The 23,400-nt window shown below is 33.0% G+C and overlaps 1 protein-coding gene across 4 annotated transcripts in view; it reads left to right on the top strand.

Moving 5' to 3' along the window:
- The window catches only part of Shal (Potassium voltage-gated channel protein Shal), a 404,769-nt gene that overhangs the window by 310,098 nt on the left and 71,271 nt on the right, over positions 1-23,400 (top strand). The window contains exon 5 of one of the 4 annotated variants that reach the window (XM_081761847.1): positions 8,168-8,215. The exons of the other annotated variants lie outside the window; for them this stretch is intronic. Coding sequence (XP_081617973.1) covers positions 8,168-8,194 — 27 coding nt within the window. The 3' untranslated portion in view covers positions 8,195-8,215. Of the gene's footprint in view, positions 1-8,167; positions 8,216-23,400 lie in introns of those variants that run through there. 4 annotated transcript variants of the gene reach the window in all.

Raw genomic sequence — 23,400 nt, 5'->3', positions numbered from 1 at the left:
TTGACTCGAGTATGTTCATTTTTGAGTAGACTACAAAACTATGACACCACGCAGACAATAATTCTATGGTAGTTTAAAATATGTTCTTGAAAAATCAGCATCATCAGCATCACCAGTGTTCTGTCATTCCTGACAAGCACAGGGCAACGCTACAATTGAAAACGCACCTTAACTCCCAACAACCTTTTCGTATTGATGCAGAAACCATCCATCGACGGCAGACCGACTCTGTTCCCCACCATTTTCCTTTCACCGCATTTTCTATGTACCGCTAAATATTATCCATAGCTATGGATCTATGAGAAACATACTGTGGCTTAAGCATTAAGACGTAATTACTAGTACTCCAATATTATGAATAAAAGCAGGGATTTTAGAACGTTGTTGGATGAAGACTGAATGCCTAAAAGCGAATCGTGGGTCAATCCCATCATACTCAAGTTTATTGGGGACATTTTATTTTCTTTCCGTGAGTTTGTACTTCAAATATCTTTCAATAAACGGAAGACGTGAAAGGTTAAGTTGTATTTCAGTTCAAAATCCATTTTCATTTTCTCGAATATTTGGAGCTACTGAATGGTTGGCTAAAATACTTAATCTACATAAATAGAAATGAAAGTGTTCTTGTTGGTGATCGCATCGAGGGATGGCCGCTGAACCATTTGAAATAAATTTTGAAACATTTGGCTTGGGACGAGTTTTTATCATGTCACTTATCATTAAAATGCCTACTCTTATTCGGGAAGGGAGTTATTTTTATTTTCGCAAAGAATATCGGCTTTATCATCTGAAATGCATTTTTAACATACCACTGGGGATGAACTGAGCTTTTTTTTTTAAAAAAAAAATAATATTACACTTTCATTTAAATACGTATCCTTAAGAAGAAAAGAAGATTCAAATATACCTTTCAAATATTTTCCGTAAACATATTCTTCCAGTTAAAAAAAGAGAAACTATATATTTCAAGTAGTTGAAAATATTGAGTATATTTCGGCAAAGCTACTGAGGCAAAGAAGCGATGCTATTATGCGCTCAATTTGCCTTTCTTTGTCAATTTATTTTTTTCTAAGATCATATGAGATTTAATTTACAAAGAGAGAAAATGTAAGCAAAATTTTGCGTATTGATTGTGACCTTAGTGTGAATAGGTAGATTTACAGAAACATGTTTACAATCGGTCATGTCCCTGTCAAATAGAAACAAGGGGATTCACTTAATATCAACAGGTAAAACGTACTTCCTATACTTCTCGATCGAATTAGCAAGAAACGGTTTAATCTACATTAGGCAAAATATATATGGTGACTGTGATAGCAAGCTTTACTTTCTCAGATCAATTTTGCATCTCAGATACATATGTGTGTTGTTACTTCACTCCTGTTGAAGGTCCTGAATTAAACGAGAACAAAAATTTGCAAAATGAGACCTTCAATAATTTCGTGACGCGTTTGTTGATATTATTCTTGAGTCATGATTTAGAAAATATTCTTCGTGTTCCATACGGTTTGGAGAAACAAGATTAAAATACGAAAATAATACAGATATCTACTTCCAAAACGAAATAACTCATGAACAAGAATTATGTACATTTTGTTTTCAATCTAATGAAACATGTTCATATCATAGGGAAAAACAGCTGAGATCAGCAGTTGAAAAAACCAAAAAAGCTAATGCTTTAGTCTTTTTGCGAGAGACAAATAATCTTTCTCAATACATACACATACATACCCACATTCTTCAAACGTTGTTCGAGATCTGCAACCCATCAAAAATCAAGAGTCTAAGTCAACAGAGCGTAACACACACAGCAAATGTTCCTGAATTGAACCCATCTTGAAGTTACGTGTTCTCCTGCTGTCATATGATCTCCGTACTCGGCAGTATAGAAGAATAAAATTTTGAAATTTCTCTTTTGCAACAAACTTCATTTCGGTTAAATATGATTCTTGCGATTACTTTGAAAGTAACGGGGCGCTAAATTCCTGTAAGACTTTTAAGAAACTATACCTATACGTACACAATAACTGGGAAAGAAACACTGGTAACTATCTTGAGCGTTGCTGTTTTCAGTATGTATAGTAGAAATGTAGTGGTATTCACCGCATCCAGTGTTTCTCGTGTAGTGCGTGCCCACAAAGACATAACTGCGAAACGTTGGTGTGGAATTGGTATGCCTCACGTCAATATTTTCATAGTTCGAGCAGCGTGCATAAACAAATATTGATGTGGTCCGTCGGCGAAACGGGAGGGATGCCTCATCACCTTTCCGAGGTTTAAAAGTGGACACATTACGCTCTTGAAAGGGACATTTGGTGTGTTAAACATGGAGTAAACTCCTTTCTAGATAGTATCATCTGCATAGACGAAACCTTGGTGTGCTCATATGAGCCATAATTGAAACGACACTTCAATGAATAATGCAATGTTTCGTACCCCAGTTAAGAAAGAAAACGATCACCGAAAACTTCGAAATCCGAAAGTAATATTGATAGTAGATTATGATGTGGAGAGTGTTCTACTCCATCATGAGATTCTAGCAGACAGTGAATGCAGCGTAGTACACCCGATTCTTAGAACACTATCTTTCTCTTACTTTGCTAAGAACACGGCGACAGTTACAATTACGTTGCTTACGTTACAATTACAGTTACAATGCTGCATGAGAATGTCGATTGTCATAATTTTCTTATAGGAGACTTGCTCCAACAGCAGGAATGGAAAGTTATGAACATTCCCATACTCTCCAGATGCAAGCCCCAGTGACTCCAATCTCTGAACTCACAAGGAAAGTTTGGGAGAAAACACACACCTGCTGAGGAACTAAGCATACTATTTGAAAAAACAATTCATTCTGATTACAAGCTAATAAAATTTAGTTACGGTTGAGAACTGCTCAAGAGATTCAACTTGGAAGTTTATATGAAAAGATGAGTACATGCGCATTTAAGCACGTTAAGTACATTATTAGCAACGATTATTGACATACGAACTGAGCTCTATCGGAGGTAACAGAAAGAAAACCTATTTTTCAATAGCTAACAGGTTTGTTAGTTAAAATTAGTCATTATACTGTTCCCAATAATGACAGGTTAAATATGAAAAATAATAACTTTTGTTCTTCTGTTCTATGATAAAAATGACGCAGGCAAAAGACTTCCTTGCACCATGAACATTTTACATGTGCAATTGCGTTGCATCTGTCAAGGGAACAGTTCACATAACCAAAGCGAAAAGTAAATTCTACATGTAATTCAAAAGGAAAATAATTTGTTTGGTAACCTGAAATGTGGATCAGAAACTGAAACGATCTAATATATCTCGGTGATCAACTCTGATTCATTAGCATGGACACGAACTTTGTTTGATTTTGTCCTTGGTACATCATAATGTCGTGATGAAGAAGTTTCATACTCTGTACAAATCTTCTGCCATAATCTTTGTTTGGTCGGAATTCAAACACAGCAAATTATTGTACAAATCTTGTGCAGTTCTTTGGTATGTTCTCAACCATTACGTCTTTGCTATTCCTCATCCAACTTGCAATTGACAATTTGTCTGTGAATGGACCCCAGTGATCAAGCAGTAGCAAATTCAGACCGTCAGGTTACTAAAATGGGCAATCGTGCATTTAATGTTGAATCTCTCTAAAAGTTCTCAACCGTACAGCATGATTTTTTTTAAAAGGCATGCTTAGTTTCTCTGCAGGCGAGAGCTTTCTCCGGAACTTCCCTTGTCCACTGAAGGATCCATTTAGAGAACACGACATTCACACCAGAGACTCATTCTGTATGACAAGGCATTCTGTTGCGAACACCAATAAAAACGGAACTGCTGTTGGCATCCCGCGAATTCCAACAGTGCAGTAGTGGGTCGTATATATGACTGGGAATTATATTGAAGGTATGTAAATCTTTAAGCATTCCAGGATTTGTAGTCTATCGAGGTGTTGAAATGACTTTCTTTCGAACTTTCATATATATATAATATTTTGTAATCAGGAAACGTAATGATAAGTTCCAGAAAATCATGACCTTTCCCATCAACGCGCTCCTTTAACGAAGTGTAGATCTTAATTTTTGTGTTTCAGGCAAAGCAGAAAGATGGGTTAGTACACAATTTGTGCCTTCGAAAATGCATGTGATCCTAATTGATTGCGTCACAAGATAAATAATTGTCTTTTGTACGACTCACAACAGTTTTTCCATCGGTTATCTAGTATCGTCTTTCCACACGCTTAATGTTCAGAGAGGCTGGGAACCACCACAGTCACGATCGCTACTGACGGGCGTTTGTGCCATCCTTGAAACGTTTACATCACTCAAATGTCTTTCTGCAGCTGAGTGTCTCATCACCTTATTGTGATGAAGTCTTCTGTAGATATTCCCGGGTTTTACACTTTCGATCGTAGGAAACTTATGCACTTTGTTCCATACACGCACTAACATTGTTGTCTGCCAACTTAATTACCCGTATTTTGATTAGCCTGTGCTATATGCGTTGCCTATCAATAATAGAATATACTTGTTACTTAAAACTGATTGTGTTATCGCCACATGAGAATCAATTTTGTATATATTTAAAAATAAGTTATGATTTAATTTGAATGCCTTTTGTAAATACAGGGTGTATATAGTAATAAACTTTGGATGATGAATCCTTACGCAAATATAGACGAAGCGCGTCGTTTTAGAGCTAAGCCCGTCGAAAAGGGGTCAGAACTACAAAATTAAGGGACAGAACAATATGTTCGATCAACATCGGGTAAATGAACATAATGCTTATTTTGAGCTTATATTTCACAAATGTATCCGTACAGAAGTAGTCTAGAAGTATAGAAGGAGAGTCATGAGGTATTATTGGAACGAAATATGATAGATTAGAGCAGAAATCTGACATATAGTCCAGATAAACTTGTATATTAATGGGATATATGCTCAAAATAAGCACTATGTTCTTTTCTCTGTCCTTGATCTGATATTTTGTTCTGTAGTTTTTACCTATTTAATATAATACTGAACAAAATGTGCACCATAGCTCCAAAATGTTGCTCTATGTAGTTTTGTTCCATGTTTTCGTGTGAACATTCACTTCCCAAAGTTTTCGAGTGCTGTTTCCAAACGCTCTGTATATTATTAAACTTTTCATCAAAACTTGGTACTATTACTTCCGCCGTGGAACCATTCATATAATTGTAAACAACGTCACCATCAAAAGAAAAATATCACGACAAAGGAAAGCAATACATCCATCTCGTTGCAGTTCGAAACGTAAACTATAAATTTATTTTTTTCTTTTAAATACAGTTTTATTTCTTGTTTCGTAATTTGTAAATGTATCTTCATAAATTTCAATAATATTATTATAATGTAAAAGCCCAGGCTTGATATAGTACACGAAAGTTATTCATTATTATTATTATTATTATTATTATTATTATTATTATTATTATTATTATTATTATTATTATTATTATTATTATTATTATTATTATTATTATATTAATAATAATAATGGTAATAATAATAATAATTTTCAAAAGACCTGTACAAACATCAAACATCTTGCCTACAAAAGGCAGCCCCTGAAAGTAATTTCTTATGTGAGAAGACAATTTTCCATTTAAAGTTTGAAAACTGATAAACATACACGCCTGTTTATAGTTCGTTCAAATTACGATAAATTAGAAAAAAGATATGGAGGGGTTATATTGAAAGTTGTTTCTCTATATTGACTCAAAACTAAAAACGCTTCTATAACTCCTGAAAATATTATGTGTTCATACAGAATGATAGCATTTACATCCTGTGACAAAAGTTTGGCAAATAAAAAATTTCTTCCTTTCTGTATTCCTTTTTGCTAATATTTTTCCTGCGTATTTTAACTTAGATTCAAAATTTTAAGATAGTCTAGCCATTTGAATGCATTTTATACTTATTTTAGAACTGTTAATTTCTATATTATTAAAACCATCTACCTACACAACATCACTATTTCAAAAACTCTATATTAACTGGATAGGGACTTTTTTTGTTTCGTGTATAGACATGCTAAAAAGAATCTTGGACACCCACCACTCTTTTACAAACTCTGTTTCTTACGTCTATGTGAAACTACTGCAAACATGGGGTTATAATCTTTTCCCATGTAAGGACCTTTTGTTACCCAATGTATTGCAACACGCTACATATAGGTGAGACCAGAGATATTATAAAAAGAGTGTGTGATGTTCAAGTTTTCTTAACATGTCCTTGTGTTTTCTTCATTAAAAATTAGTTTTCTGAATACTCGTAAATGGTTTACATTTTTCTCATCCTAGAAACAAACCTAAATTTGCTCTTGGAAAAGCAATAGTGTCACATGTTCAGAGTATATCACATCAAGTATATTATTCATAATATTTTTCTAAAACTAAGGATTTCCTTTATTATCTCTAAACCAATAAGCATTCGTGCCTTTCCATTTTTCCAACACCTACAGAATATATGTTAACATTATATGTACTTTATCATAATATTATGTGTATTTTCAGATGCATTTGTTAATTCAAATACTCTGCATATTCTTCCTATACTCAATTTTGTTGCTTAATAGTTCAAGACAATTTTCATATTATCAAAATTCCTTTCAAATTGAAGAGTAGTGGTATAAATAGAAATTTATTTTAATTTTGATGATTCCAAATAGTCAACTTTCTTATATTGTCCCATACTTGTAACGCATTCCTGGATGACGATAATAGCACTTGAAATCATTCAATAATAACATTCACTATTCTTCAGATTTGTCAAATTGAAAGCATTGTTTATGCATTTTTTCAAATGTATTTTGAGATTATGTTACATATAAACAAACTTAAACATCATTGTAAGACAAAACTCACGAACCAAGTTTAATTAAACCTAAACTGTTCTTTTAGTGAAGTCAGGTTAGCAATTAATTACAGCTACTGTGAATACCACTCACTCACTTGTTTTTCTCTTTACTAACTTTGTTACCCGTATTTTATAATAATTCTGGGTTGAATTAATATTATTTCAATATGTGACACTATTTCTTTTCTCTGCCATGAAAGTTCAGTTTTAGTGAGTTATCATTCGGCTTACATGATATATAAACGCGAAGAAAAACATAATAACATGTTTCAGAGTGTTCGTGTAAAATGATATATATAGAATAGTTTTCTGCTATCTACCATATTTTTTTGTTTTCTCTGCTTTCTGTGCTTTGATTCAAGAACATCCTCCTTTTTAACTTTTCTATAATATTTATCTAGTTCTGTGAAACCATTTTTAATTCCTAAATTCCGTATTGTTTCCTCTGTTCATTTTTAAATTTAGTGATATATATATGTTGTTGAATTTTATCTGTTGTTGAATTTTAAAGTTGTTGTTGATTTTGATGTTGGGAGTTGGTTGGCTGTTTTCTTTCAGTGTTGAAGTTGTTCAGTTGGTGTTTAATGTGGTAATAAACTCAAATTGTAGATGAGTAGTCAGAATATTTTTTTTCAATAAACTTGATGCAGTTTTATTGCATGTTCTGTGGTAATTAAAATGTTAAATCAGGTGTTTCCTATACTCATTTATTAGCTTAAAATTTACTGTATTTGTGTATGAATATTTGAAATGTTTGTGTAACTATCCACACTTGGATTCTAACATTAATATTTCTAAGAAAATGGAACTATATATATATATATATATATATATATATATATATATATATATATATATATATATGTTGTATTTAAGTCTCCCATCTTAATAATTTGTGTGTACTTTGTTGGTGTTGAAAGTATCTAGCATCAAGTAACATTTCTATGTAGTTATTTAAATGGAATTCTTGTGTTCTTGTAATTATTTGCCATTTTAATTTAGAGTGATTTTAGGATGTTACTAATGTTGAAAACCAGATAGCTTTATAATGTGTGCTTGTATTTATTGTTTCTCCTCAAGGATATTTATCGTGTGACATTTTTGTTTCCTTTCTCAAGAAAAAATAACTCATTTCAGCTCTAGCTTAGAAGTGATTAATTTTACTGGCCCAGCCCTGAGCAAATCTCTCTGCGATTTCCGTAATGTGCCGCTTCGTAGACGACGGGGTTATCATTATTCACTTCCATCGCTTCTTCTTTCAAGCCACGGTACTAACACTACATTTCTTTCAGGGGGGTCGACAGACAAGTCAAGAGTAGCTGTTAGCAGTAGAGAGAGAGGTACTGAAAGATAGAATAACTTTTTTGCTTTCAATTAGCTTTTTTCTCACTGTTTCTTTCAAGTCACCAGGCTGCACAACTCGATCAACTTTCTGCTTCTTTTTTGTCTACTTTAATCATTCACCATTTTTCAGAAGCGCCTCTGTTTCATGTAATTGTGGTTTGATGTTATGCTCTTTTTCACCATTACCAACCTCGCCCACAACACGTTCAAAACCACTCAAAGAAAAAAATTGTCTTAAAAGTAACATTGGAAAATTATACAAAATTTGGGAAAGCAATTGTGAAAGGATCGAATCATATTTTAATGTATCTGCAGAGTGGGGTAATAATTGTCATAAGCACATTAAGCCGTAATTTATTGGGCAAGAACATCATATTAAGTGTACAAATAAGTGAAGATTTAAAGAGAAGACATAATTTCAAATTATAAAATATCTTTTCTACTTATTTCGAAACATTATAATAATATGAAAAATAAATGTGTGTGCAAATTCTGTTATGGCCCTGAAATGTTTGCATTTGATGACAAAACAACATAATCAAAAATATAGTGTATTTAAATTACGGAATAAATGGAGATTTTAGTAGCAAGTTATTCAATTTATAATTGACCTAAATAATTAAATACTTCCGGAAAATGTAATAAAATGTAACGTTCCATGATTATAACTTTTAGCTCAAGAGAGACTGAGAACTAATTAAATTGAATGGTTGTGGAGGAAGTAGTGAAAATGAAATGCATGAGGAAACATGAGAATCCGGAAAATACTTGCAAACACGATGTTGTCTATGACAATCTAACTTTGGCTAAAATCAAACAAAGAGCCCTTTACACACAAGTGAAAATCCTATCGCTATCGTGGTCAGATATTTTCATCAAGAACAATCACAAATTCTGGTGATGATTCTATTGTAGAAATAAAATGCACTGGGTTCCAATCTTTTGAAATTTCTGGAGCACTGTGCTTATTAAAATGGGAGGTTTATGATTCTCAACCATAAATTTAATTTTACATCCTTAAAGTTATTGGTAAGAGAAAAGAAATCCAAGGATGTGATTTCATTTTATCGAAGGAAGATTTTGCAATATTCGTGGTCAGTATAAAAATAGCATCTTCATATTTTGATGAATATTTTTAGCAAGTGCTGGAAAGTTAAATAGGTTCAAAATTTCGCTTGATATCACCCACGTGTAATTGAATAATTTATATAAAATAAAAACGAATCTCTCCATGACAGTGTTTTCAACATACAATTGAATGTAAATGTAAATTATATGTAAACCTAGTAGAGGAAGTGGAAAATATTAATGACTACCATTCTTCGAATTCTTTGCTGGGTGCTAAACGGGAATATATGGAACAAGTTGTAACCGTTGTTCTACTTCTAATTTAAGAATAATCAGTTTTAAATAACAAAACTAAGAGAAATTACATGCGTAATGTAATAGTTAGAATGAACTGCAAACGTTTAGACACAAAACTGCGGTTTACTTTGGAAGGTTAATATACAATGAGTTTCTAGGCCAATACATTAATCTGAATTAGAAAATTTAGATTTAGTTTAATCTTCGATTGTATTCAAGTACACTTTGCTTAGTTGCTTTTGCCCAAGAAATTACGTGTATAATTGTCAACTTGCGCTGTCATTTATTTTGATTTATGTAATAATAAAGGGTGTGGTGGTAGTCGTGAAATGTTGCATTCCGAGCTTGTGGTCTGTGTGTAGGTAGTCACTTTCTTTTTCATACACAACTCCACAATAACTGCTCAGCACGCAGAGGTGCTACACTTAAGTTCACTTATGCTAAATACTGCATCAACTATATAATAAGTTTATACACAATGTAGATTAGTTATTAACACAAGACAGTCACTAATTTAAGGAAAACTGAATGTTGTGAAGCATATCCGTTCTTTAAAGCTTTAGGATATTTTTCTCAGATTACGAATACTGCTTCGTTGTATAATATAAATTCATCATTATACGTATTACGAAGTTATTTGAGTCATTATATCACATTAAGGTTAATTAGACAACAATGAAAGATAATTTAGGAAAATAATGAAAAGCAACATTCCATAGGAAGAAGTTTCTTCCATAGAAATGTTTAAAACTCCGATTTCAATTTTTTCCTTAATTAGTAATTTTTACTTTTAATACCGTGTATTTGATATGTAGAAATCGTTAGTTTGAGAATTATATTATACATTAAAGCTACCTTTAGATGATAACATCTAAGTAAAATTAAACTTCAACATGTAGGTTAAATATTAATATTTGATTAATCTATCTAGGTCTAATGAAGCTAATAGTAGAAATTTAGTGGTTGGCTTCACGATTTGATAAGAAAAAAATGTCTCAACATTACATATGTTTCCTCTACTCCAGTAATATTTTGTCTCTTTCGTTGTTCTTATATTTGAAATGTAGGTTTCTTTTCTTTTTTGTATGTACTCAGAATGTTTTATACTGCTCAGTTGCATTTAATATTATTTTTTTCTATTCTCTTCATTTCCATTTTACTCAGTTGTGTAATTGAAATTCACCTTGATACCTCATATTCCTTCCTGTTGTTACAACCACAATTGTTTCAGAAAATTCCCTATTTGATTGTTTATGGCACTCTGAATACAATTGAAAGGATTATTTCTATTACCGAGACCTGAAGTTCCCAACACATTCATTCTTGTATCATATGTCCAAATACCATTTGAGATAAATTTCTTGGTTTTGGAATTCCTCAATACCGATAGTACTCAGAAGTTTGTAAGCATAAGCATAGAGCTACTCACGGAAGAAATTGTGCCATTTTCAGTCATTTGCAACGCAAAATTTTCGACAGACCTCATAACACAATACCCATTAAACAATAGTATGAACTCTGTACTCTGAAACTCAAATTACACGCGGAATTGCTCTAAAATGTATACTTTTAACATATTCGTTCTCAACTATAATTTTGCATACAAATGGAAAATAAACATATCCTTTCTATTGACAACCCTACGTAGTTCTATATGTTGATCCAAATTAGACTTACGCATTCTATAGTGTTTAAGATAGAAATTATAAACAACAAATACACTCTGATACCAAAATTAGTGTCACAAGGGTGTTGTCGACTGAAAATTGTCCGAATTGTTTTAACTCAATCAACAATTTAGCCAGCATTTTCAGATTCCCCAATATTTAACACATACGGCATTAGTTATTGGTACTTAATTCACAGAAACTTGGGTACTCGTTTGCAATTGTTTATTTATTACGATAAAATGTATCATAAATCTGTCATAAAATGTATCATAAGACTATCATAAAATTAAAGTAATATTTTTTTATAAAAGAGAAAATACTTATATATCTATAAGTAATATCCCAAACAAATCGATAATATTACCACTTTCTTTTCAACTATATATTACCATTCTGTATTTTAGTAAACTAAAGGCAGTGGAAACTTTCGAAAGATTTGACAGTTTTGGAGATATATTAAAAACAAAAGGACAAAAGTAACACGAAGATAATTTGAATTTTTAACTATTATTTCTATTTATGGCCAAGAATATTTCATTTTAGTAGAGTGCCTGTAATATATAGGGTCATTTGGTATATACTTTGTAAATGAGAAAACCAAAATTTTTTTTTCCAAGTCAGTAAAAATTGTTAGTGTATACTTAAAGGAGCTTTGAGATTAAACTTTCGTGAATTTACGTTGATTCGCATTAGCAGAGCGCTAAAAGTATCTACAGGTATACAGTATTCGAAAAGTCGCTGTCGCACAGTTACACAGTTCAAATTTGGTCTCGGAGAAAATGCAAGAATACTCTTAATATTTCTACTTCAAATTTACTCCATCGTCTACAATTGCTTCATGTGTCATATTGTGAATTAAATACTTTGTAGATAAAGGACCACCGGAACAAATACGATATTGATAGGAACGAACATGGTATTTCAATTTTGATTCTTTATAAGTAATTCAAGTTATCGTCCAAAATCAATTGACTTGCTCTGCTTATTTTTTAATTTGTCTGGAATAAGTATTGTACCGAGACGACATAGTGTTCATGACTATTGACTATATATTTATTAGTGCAGAATAGTCAATTCTTGCAGAAATCACTCAAGGACTTCTTTTTTGACTACAACTAATTCATTTCGAGGGGGGAATATTGTACTTATATGCTTATTGATTTCCAACATACTGATATATGTGAATTTTCTTTCCGATTTCCTGTTGAATAGTTTACTAATGAATGTAGGTTTCGTACTGTATATTCGTAATTGTCAAGTAGGAACAACGTTCAGTATCTAATATGTGTTAGCAATACAGAAGTTGTTTCCAATCTATGGTGACGACTAAAAACCACGCCTACCTTAAGAAAAATAGTGTTGCCACCATCAATGATGCTCTAGTAGGAGACCCTGCATCTTGGCAATTTATCAATGGTATAATTTCCACTGTAGGAGCCTGCTACAAAGGGTATACATATCTATTCGTAACCATTCCACCTGACAGACTTTCCAGAGTCCTTCAATGCTGCAGGTCTCCTGTGAAACAAGGATAATTTCAGTATGCGGAACGTGCAACAATCCGTTAGTGAGGTATCAGGTGATTTAACTAGAATATCTCTGAATGGAATGGCACGAATGCCAGATTCTTCTACCATGTGTTGGATGAAGAGGCAGATTGAGCGAGAAATGTGACTTGATTCCTTGTTTTGGTGCACCCACACAAGATTCTGGTCCATTCCGTAGAGATGTGGAATGTCATGGCGACAAACAGGTGTCAGAATATTAGCCTAATAATATTCTGAATTAATTTTCATGTCTATGGCAACATTATATCTGGTGAACTTGCCATTGTACGAGCATCCAGCAAGGATGAAACCTGTGGCAACACTTTTCCTACACTCAGTGAAATATCTTTGAAAGTGTATTCCACTTTTTCTTCGATAACAGATTGCACGTAGCTTGTGATAGTCATCAAGATAAGCATATGACTCGTCCATTATAACAACGAACCTCCATTTTTCACCTCACAGGCACGGCTCATAAAGTTTTTGATAATTGATGCTACGTTCCTGAATGCATTTTTGTGAGAGGATATGGACAGCTACTTGCGTTTTTTAATACAAATAGCAGTGAATTATGGTGTGCACTGTTTCAGTGATGTTTGTAGCCGGTTCGCATACTTATGTGTATGTGGATGGATCCTTGCAGGTGACAAGAGTCGTGACTTCCAGAGTCGTAGCTGGTGTGCGACTCGAGGCACTCTGTTGATTGGCCTCTTTTTGCCCCACAGGAATCATTCCACGCTATGCTTTACCTGCCCCTTTCACCACCCGTGAGATAAAATTTTTGGACAGTGAATTCGTGCTTCTTGCAAAACTTTTAAATGACAGTATAGCCATTGTTCACGTCAGAAAGAGCGGTTATGTAGCCTTCTCAATATGCACTGGGTTTTGATGGCATTCTTTAGGATACACAATTACCACAACTGTCAATCACAGTCAAGGTACTCAAACGACTGAGAGCATCATTATCTTCCTGCTCGGTGGTCCTTTCACAGGTGTGCAAGTTCGTCACCATAGATCGGAAATAACCTGTGTAGAAATGTTGCTACTATACAAATATCTAAGTAATACCATTGAAACGTCGGGTTGCTTGAAAGCTTATTTTTACACGAATGGAAAGGTTTCCTTCTAATACTTCCACGTAAAGCAGCTTTACAGGAAAACAAAGCATTTATAGAAATAGCATCACATGCCAAGGGTAGTCATATGCAATTTCTATTACTTGTATTCTTTTCAAGATACTTTCGTAAGAGATCTAGAGACAGTAACAAAAGATTGTAACTATTACTTTCATCACTAGAATGTTTTATAACTCAATTTCTCGTGCAATATATATTTATGTGAAATTATTTATGAGTGCGTTCTGAGTAGATGTTTGTGTTTTTGTCCGTCAATACTGCTTACTTTATTGTCAATTCAGTCGTAGTTCTCAATTTACTAATTGCTGCAATTAAGAGAAGTTAAAAAGCATGCTATAATAAATTGTAAATTTAGAAATGTGAAGAAATATGTTTGTTCGTAACTTTTAAATACTATTTGAGCATTGACTACTGTATTTTGCTTTACATTAGATTATATTTCCCTATACAACACAAAAATGCAATTTTCTACAAATAACTGCTCAACGGAACTAACTAAGACGTAAAAAAATGTTTCCCTCTAGATGCGAATATTTTTTGCACTATGAAGAACTTTAGAATTAGCAGCTTGTAGCTCAAAGTTTGCTAAAAAAAATTACTAGTTGCTTTAGAAGTCACATGCTAAATATTTAGAGGGGTATTCTATCTTTCGTTGTGTCCTGGTCTTAATCTCTTACTAAATATTGTATTGACTTTCTTAAGGATAGAAATATATTTGTTTTCGTTGTCTGTCTTTTTGCATAAAATATAATATGATAAAACAAAATAAAATATGATAATGCATACAAATCATTATAATTTTCCCTATTTGCTTGTTGAAGATTTTCAGTACTGAAGCTACGTGAGATACGGGCTTACAGTTCAAGGCGTAATTTTAACCAAAAAATACGTTCAATACTCTTTCACCGGAAAGCGCACCCGAGACCATGTACACCAAAGCAGTGCGCGCTACCCATTGGACCAGCGGGGAGAAAAATATTATCATTTTTAGCGCCATATATTATACATTTAATTTTTCGATCTTGAAAATCTAAGACTTTCTTACGAATTCTTCATAAAAGTTTCTAGAGATATATTCCGTAACTTCTTTTATATTTCAAATTAGTCGGTATTATTACCCAGGCGATACTGTACTTCAAGCATTGTGTTAAGAGCAGTAACAAGTTTTGTTGTTTTTTACGTCCAGAAATTGTACATCTTATTTTTGTATTTTCTATTATAATGATAGCTTCCATGAGGCAAGAAAATAATACTAATTTTGAATTTACAAAAATATTTTTCTTTCACATAAAAATCATGAAGTTGAAAGATTATTTTGAAAATGTATGCCTTATCTTACTGCAATGGTATTCCCAAATGTACTTTCTAAATAGTCAATATCGAATTGATTCTACCGTTTTGGAAAAGAGTAGTCTGAATAAAGGCCCATATCTCTTCTAATATAATTTAGGAATAATCAATAATAAAAGTAAAACAATATTGATTTAATTTAAAATCGGGTTCGTGATCAGCCTACCTGAATAATTCGTGTCCAATTAAGTGTTCCTAGATCAAAATTGCTTCAAACAAACAGTATTGCATACGGTTACTTATTTCATTTTCAATTACCGTGTGCATACACACACGATGTGTCATAAGTTAGTGTCGTAATTTTAATAATTCACCATGAGCAAATCACTGAATAAATGTGATGATAATGCATATCAAAGTATTTGAAATTCCGAGGTTTTATTTCAATCAGAAAATCTTTCCTCAGAATAAATCAAAAGTCATATACTTGTACAAGAAGGACCTTCTCATCAACTAGCTGTAGGTAACCTGACGAAGCAAAATACACAGATGTACATGTATACTAAGATATTAGAAGATTAGGAGGTTTGTACCGTTATGTCAGTTTTGGAGTATTCACGAGATTTTCTCTCTAAAACTCAAGTGTAAAAATTAGGATTTCTACGGCTGAATTCCAGCTTCCAAAGCTCAAATTGTTAAAGCTACTAAGGTAATTTTTTTAACATCATCACAAATAACAATTTATACATTCTTAATTTGTAACCTCGCATTTTTTACTCAACTAAAAAAGAGAAATTGGACGTGTACCAAATCTTTGTAAAATGTAGTCTTATAGTAAGCTAAGCGACTTGGAATCGGGAGTCATATGCAAAATAATGACGTGACTAAGGATGCAAATTGTTGTGATCCTTGACCTCTCTATAAACAAGTACGTGAGGCACTCGGTGAATAAATATATTTTATCATTAAATGCTATACATAAATCTTCAAGCTGAACGTACTCGATTCTCCTTATGCAATTGTTGTTTGTAGCAAGTAATCATGGTATTTGACCTCATGGTATGATAATATTATTTAGAGTTATCTGAAAAAGATTTGAAAGTGTTACAAGTAGCAGATATGAGATATGAAGTGAAATGAAGTACTTTGGTTTAATGATCCGCTATGTAGGCTGAACGAGATAGCTGGTAAACGCAAGTAAATTATTACAAAAGAATTGGCGGAATTATAATGTAAGAGATGGCCCTACCTAGCGTAGTCGCTAACACTGTAGCCTTTAGTGCGAGTGGTCCCAGGTTTGATTCCCGGTGAGAACACTCAGTCAAGAAGTGCTAAAGCTTTTTGAGACTAACCATACTGAGTAAGGTTCTCCTGGGATTTCCTCACTCACACCAGGCAAGTGGCTGGATAATATCTCACATAATGGTCCTAGTCTGCTTTTTTCCTTCCCATTCATTTCTTCCTCCCCAATTCCCTGAGTAGTATGATCACCGATGGACATCACCTCTCAAAAGAGATGGACAACATGGCCGTAGATACCGAAAGTCCAGAAATCTAATTCCTAATCGTAATCCTAATATTGTAAGAGGATACGAGAAAATATTGAAAAACCTGTTGAAGGTAATATTGTCTACAACGGACTCATATGACCTGGAACGGAATCACGGATCCCTCTCACTATTGCGCTAGAACTGACCATGCTTCCAGTAAACGAATAGTCTCCTTAACTGATAAGAGCATGATCATTAAACCCATTTCGAGTCAGTCAATTAAGATATTTTATACGGCTATTTCGAAAGTTAATGATTTAAAAATAAATACAATTCTGCTCCTCAAGCTCTGTGCTCACGAGTTTCCTGCGAATACAGCTCATTTTTGCTTTGAAATTACGTATAACTTAAATAAAAACAAAATATGTCCAAGTCAAACACTTATTATTGCCAATCTGTGTTACAGTTTCGACCATATATCGTTGCCTTCATCAACGTAATGTGTTTGCTGAAAGCAATGACATAATGCCGAAAACGTAACACAGTTTGGTAATACTTAATGTTTGACTTAGTCAGATTTTACATTTATTTGAATCTTACTTGTTTGATATGTCCACAAGAAATGAATATATATATGCCTATCTGTGACAACTTGAGAACAAGAATTTAATTAGATATATTAATATCTAATTTTGCATATTACACAATTATAATACATATTAGAAACTTCAGGGATATATCGTCCAAAATCAAAAGTACTAATACAGAGATGAAATTAAATTCTACCAAATGGGCTCTATATGTGGATACCGCATGGTCTTTAATGTGTGAATATACATAGGAATGAACGGGCGGACATCCAACAATAATTTCCTGGGCATATGAGAGAAGTGTTATGAAATGAAGATCCATTGAAATCTGGAGTTCGATTTTTTAATACTTTGTCCTTCTTCCACTGTCACCCGATAGTGATAAAAAGTGAACGAAAGTGACGAAGTTGATCTCAAGAAATGACTCATTTAGGTGAATTTGAATATGTAATAATCACTGGTATCCTGAAATCACTGGAACGATGTTGACCTGCCTTCAGAATAAAAATCATGCGTTTATTGGTTAGAGTTATACGTCTCTTTTTCAGCATTGAGGTTCAGCAGAAGACTAGATTTAGTGTAAAATGATAAACAGTAGGAAATGTTTCAGTTTTATGTATCTCGGTTATTCCGTGTAGACTAAAGGGGACGGTAATGATGAGAATTAATGAAATGGTGGAATAAAGAAATTGGGAGGAAATGGAAGAACTTCGAGAAAATTCACGCGATGTTTGTCCACCATGCAGCTCACTTTGTGTGAACTGGGATTGAACCAGAAACACAAGCACTAAAAGTAACGCTCTACCACTGAGCCATCACAGCCTTCACAATTTCAGGAGTTTACATCTGAGAGAAGTACCTCCACCGGGAATATTAATAATTTATATAGTTAATTATTTTTATGTTATTAAATTCTCTTTAGCAGTGGTCGAAGTGAGACGGTATGCGGTGATATGCCATACCGCCTCTGATTTTTCAGTAATGAGGACATACCGTCTCTGTTTTGTTTTTTGTTTTTTTTTCACTTCGAACACTGCTCTTTACTGAATTTCATCAGGAGCCAAATGACTTTATTTCAACACCCCCATTTACAACAGGGAAAGTAACATTTTACTACAAGTAATGCTTTGTTAAATATAAAATTAGTAACTTGGATTTTCATCATGTTTGCTGAATTCGCTCTTCTCAATATATGTAGAAATAATTGTTTTGGGGGAAACGACTTTATGCCCACTTTGTATATGTCCTTGTCACCAAAAAATAACTGGCATATTTATTCTCACATATTCAATACTTGAAAGCATTGATTTTCAACTACGTGGCGTGTGAAAAGTTATTCCTACTAATTGCAAGGACAAATCAATTGGACATGTGACCTACAAATCATATATTTCCCACTATGCTCATCCTACATCAAATTACCTAATATCCACTTATTATGGTATCTTATTATCACTCTCTCTTTTCTGATATCAGATCCGCTTTAAGGTAGTGTTTTTTCATATGATTTCTGGAAAGTTTCTTCTGAATTTTTCACTTATGGATGGGCAATTTACTGTTATTGAATATCTTAGCGGATAATATCTACTCACATGTCACAAAGTTCCTCCAGAGAACTTATTAAATCTCGTCATGCTGAGTATAACAGCAAATTAATCTAAATGAAAGGAATATACCACTTACGTAAAATGTGATATTTTATCATCATCCAGTTATCAGGTATTATCTCTTCACTAAATTGTGGTATTACGTATTGGAGAAGAACTGGCACCTTTCTGAGATTATTTCTGATATTTCCAAATAGACAATGCATATGCCGGTTTATTTATCCATATACACGAATTGTAAACATCATACTATAGAACTGTTTTACAATAATATAGAAGTTTAAAAAAAACTCCTAGTTATTATCACGTGTATGCTCGATAGTATGCCCACACTTCTAAAAGTCTCAGTTTTTTAACATCCAACTCGTCATTGTTACACGTTAGACTACAAAATATTTGTTAATAGATTAACCTTTTCCAATAATTCTTGATACTGTTATAGGTATATGGTTTGAGACATCATGTTACAGCATGAGCTATTTAATAACAGACTGTACTTTAACTAGTTACTTGAAGTCTCAGTACCACTAATAATTTTGTGTACCAACAGTATACGCAGATGTTGGCTCAAATTGCTATAACAATCAATTTGCGATCAGCATGACTATATGACATTACTGCATAACTTAAATATCTTTAACACCAAAAGTACTTTCTCATGTGCACTGAGAAAATCAGTACTGTAAATATTGTAAATATGTGTTTAGTTTATTCATTCACTAACCTTGTACATTAATTTTAGATTTTGTTGTCTGTTATAGTTACTGTAGCTCATGTTTTGCTGTGAAATTGCTGGTGTACTATGTTCAAATATATTCACAACAGTAAATAGCATTGTTTGTACACAAAATGGATGAATGGTCCAAATGGATGGATGGAGTTGCGGGATTAGACTTAATGCGTCTGATAGAGAATGTAAAAATATGTAAAGTTATAGCGGCTGAGCGCCGGCCGCAAGGAATGGAGGGGTAGGGGGTCAAAGTTAGTGGGAAAACGGCTATGCTATGTTATTGAAATACATCACATAAACTATTGAATCATGAAAATAGTGAAAGATAGACAATGCATACGGTGGTAGTATCAAATATTTGCAAAAGAAGAATTGGCAGAGTAGATCACGAACCTCTGCCGCTATCTTTAAAACCAACATTTTGAAATTTGTGATATTTTCTGAAATAGAAAAGTAGTCATGTGATATATCAATTAGAGCCAGCATGTTCCCAAAAAGTCAATTATGAATTTTAGTGAACGTTATCTGTACTTTGAAAGGTTTACGACTCGGTTAGGAGAGAAACATTGTACAATGTTCTTACAGAATTTGGAATACCGAAAATGCTAATTAGATTAATTAAGGTATGTTTATATGAATCCCAAACTAAAGTCCGGGTTGGAAATTTTTTGGCCACGATCTTTCACGTCGAGAATGGACTGAAACAAGATGCGTTGTCACCATTATTATTCCACTTTGTCCTAGAATATGCTATAAAGAAAATCAAAGATAGCCCAGAGTTGAACGGTGTTCACCAGGTTATGGCATATGCAGATCATATACATTTAATAGGGGATGATAGAAAAACAATAGAAAGAAATGCAGAGGTCTTATTAAATGCTTGCAGAGACATGGGTTTAGAAGTAAATGCAGAGAAAACTATGGAAGTTCGTCGAGATCGTAATACGGCAAATTATGGATGCGTTAAAATACTGAATGATACTTTTCATAAAGTGAATATTTTTAAATATCTAGGCTGAATATTAACAGACGAAAATCATATTCACTGAGAAATTAAGTGTAGACTAAAAGCAGAGAATTCCTGTTATTATTCAGTTCAAAATCTCTTGTCGTCGCGAGTTCTGTCGAGAAATTTGAAGCTTAAAATATTTAAAACGATAATTAAACCTGTTGTTCTGTATGGTTGCGAAACATGATCTCTTACTCTGAGAGAAGAACATAGACTGAAAGTATTTGAGAATAAGATCCTGAGACGAATATCCGGACCTAAGAGAAACATGAATGGAGAATGGCGAAAACTTCATAACGAGGAACTACATAATTTATACTGTTTACGAAATATTGTTGGAGTCATCAAGTCTAGGAGGCTTAGGTAGGCAGGTCATGCAGCTAGGATGGAAGAAAATAGAAACTCTTTCAAAGTCTTGAGTGACATACCAATCGGAAAACGACTATTAGGAACACTTAAGCACAGATGGGAGGATAATATTAATATGGATCTCTCAGAAATAGGAATACAAAGTAGAAACTAGATTCAGCTGGCTAAGGATAGAAGTCAGTGGAGAGCCTTTGTGAAACCGGCATTGAACCTCCGGATTCCATAGGCCATAGAGTGAGTGAGTGAGTTAGTTAGTTATATGTATTTATTTGGAAGATTTAGGATCATATTTATAGTTATTTACGTAAATCTAGGAGACTGATACTCGTATGTTGAAAGTTTGGATTATCACGAAAACACATGAAAGTTAAACATATCTACAAGCTAAGAAAACTAACAGTGAAATTTGATATGCAAGTTCCATATTATTACATTATTATTATCATCATCAAATTTCACTGTTGGATATGAAGTTTCACTGTTAGTGTTCTTAGCTTGTAGATATGTTTGTCTTACATGGGTTATCCTGATAATCCAAACTTTCAACATAAAAGAATCAGTCTCCTAGATTTTCATAAATAACTATAAATATTATCCTAAATCTTCTAAATAAGTACAGATAACGATCACAAAAATTCATAATTGGCTTTCTGAGAACATGCTGGCCCTAATTGATATATCACATGACTACTTTTATATTTCAAAAAATATCACAGATTTTAAAATGGCGGATTTAAAGATGGCGGCGGAGATTTGTGATCTACTCTGTCTATTCTTCTTTTGCGAGTATGTGATACTACCACCGTTTGTCTTGTCTATCTTTCACCATCTACACGATTCAACAATTTATTTGGTGTATTTCAATAACGCAGCATAGCCCCTTTCCCACTATATTTGAACCCTTCCCCCTTCGTTTCTCACAGATTAATTAATTTGAAATTTTTCACAAAAATTTCCTTCAGAAAAAAATAATTTGGGCACTACTAATGAGATTCCAGTTGTTGGTACCTGTAGAAAAGGAACATTAAATAACATCACATATGTCCGGCTACCTATTTGCTAAGTATTGTTGAAATACATTTGGTAGGTATTAAGATTAAAAAAAACATGCATAAACTCTTGCTTATTTCAATGAAAGTAAAAAACTGACATCAGTTCAACACTCATACACTCAGAGAAAGAGAGAAAATTGAGTTACAATGGTAATATGAGACCTTGAAGGGAACGCATACAAAGTAATAATATCAACATCATTAATTTTTAGTACCTCTAGATAAATCCTTTGATTGTATTTCCTAGACTCGTGTATGTTGGTTTGTATAAAGCCTTCATCGGCAAATTCGAAGAGATTGTATAAAGATGAAGGGAGATTGTTGAGAGGAATTCATTATATTCACAAGTGAACACACGATACAAACACACAATACAATAAAAAAAACAGTTCAAGTGATTCATTGAACAAAGAAAATCCAATTAATTACTAATTTACTGGCTCTGTGCCCAACATGATGTCATCACCTTACTGATTATGGGAACTTAGTGATTTCTCTTCGTAAACGGCATCATCTGATGTTCCGAGTAGAAAGATTAACTGAAAAAGTTTACAATTTAGTTATGCATAGTAACCAATTATTTGTAAATCACACATACTGGATGTTTAGAACTGAGTTTTTTCTTTTATTCCTTGAATCTGTTAAGGAGAAGAATAAACTAATTTCTCGAATGGTAGAGCTATTTGTTTACGTAAATGATGTAAAACAGTAGGTGTTTATAAACCACTCATATAGAGTGAAAAAGAGAGAACTATTTAGCTGCACTTTGAACAGGTCTTAATTCACAGTATTAAAATGTATATAGGGCATTTGATTTCAGAATGGCAATTTCTTACATATGAATAACATTCGTGATTTATTTTCAATCTTGTTTATATTACAGAGTATGTAATTATCAATTATTTAGTGCTTATCACCGCCTCAAGAACTTATGATTAGTGATGTATTGTTCTGAAACTTTACTAAAAATGAAATATTCTTCGTGAAAGCCATTATACAATGCATATTTTAAAAATATTTTAAAATATATTTGATATCATTATGTTAGTTAATAAATTATTAATGATCTGTTCACTTCATCGAAGATATTCAACAATTGCAAATGGGTACCCAAGAACTGTGGCACAATGCAACCTACTATATCTTCGCGCAAGGCCTTGTTCGATTTTTCATGTGTGTGATATTTCGAAACCAGTTGCCGTAATATGGAATAATTCTATTTCCACTTATATAATTTTTTTTCAGTTATTTGCATCGACACAATTGTGTTATATAACTCTCATTATTAAACATTATTATTGTGTACACATTAACATATTACGTTTT

Source organism: Thermobia domestica, chromosome 6 (genome assembly GCF_964235325.1).
Source record: "Thermobia domestica chromosome 6, izTheDome1.hap1.1, whole genome shotgun sequence".
NCBI classification, from domain to species: Eukaryota; Metazoa; Arthropoda; class Insecta; order Zygentoma; family Lepismatidae; genus Thermobia; species Thermobia domestica.
The sequence above is the reverse complement of the archived record's forward strand: the minus strand, read 5'-3'. Positions and strand labels throughout refer to the sequence as shown.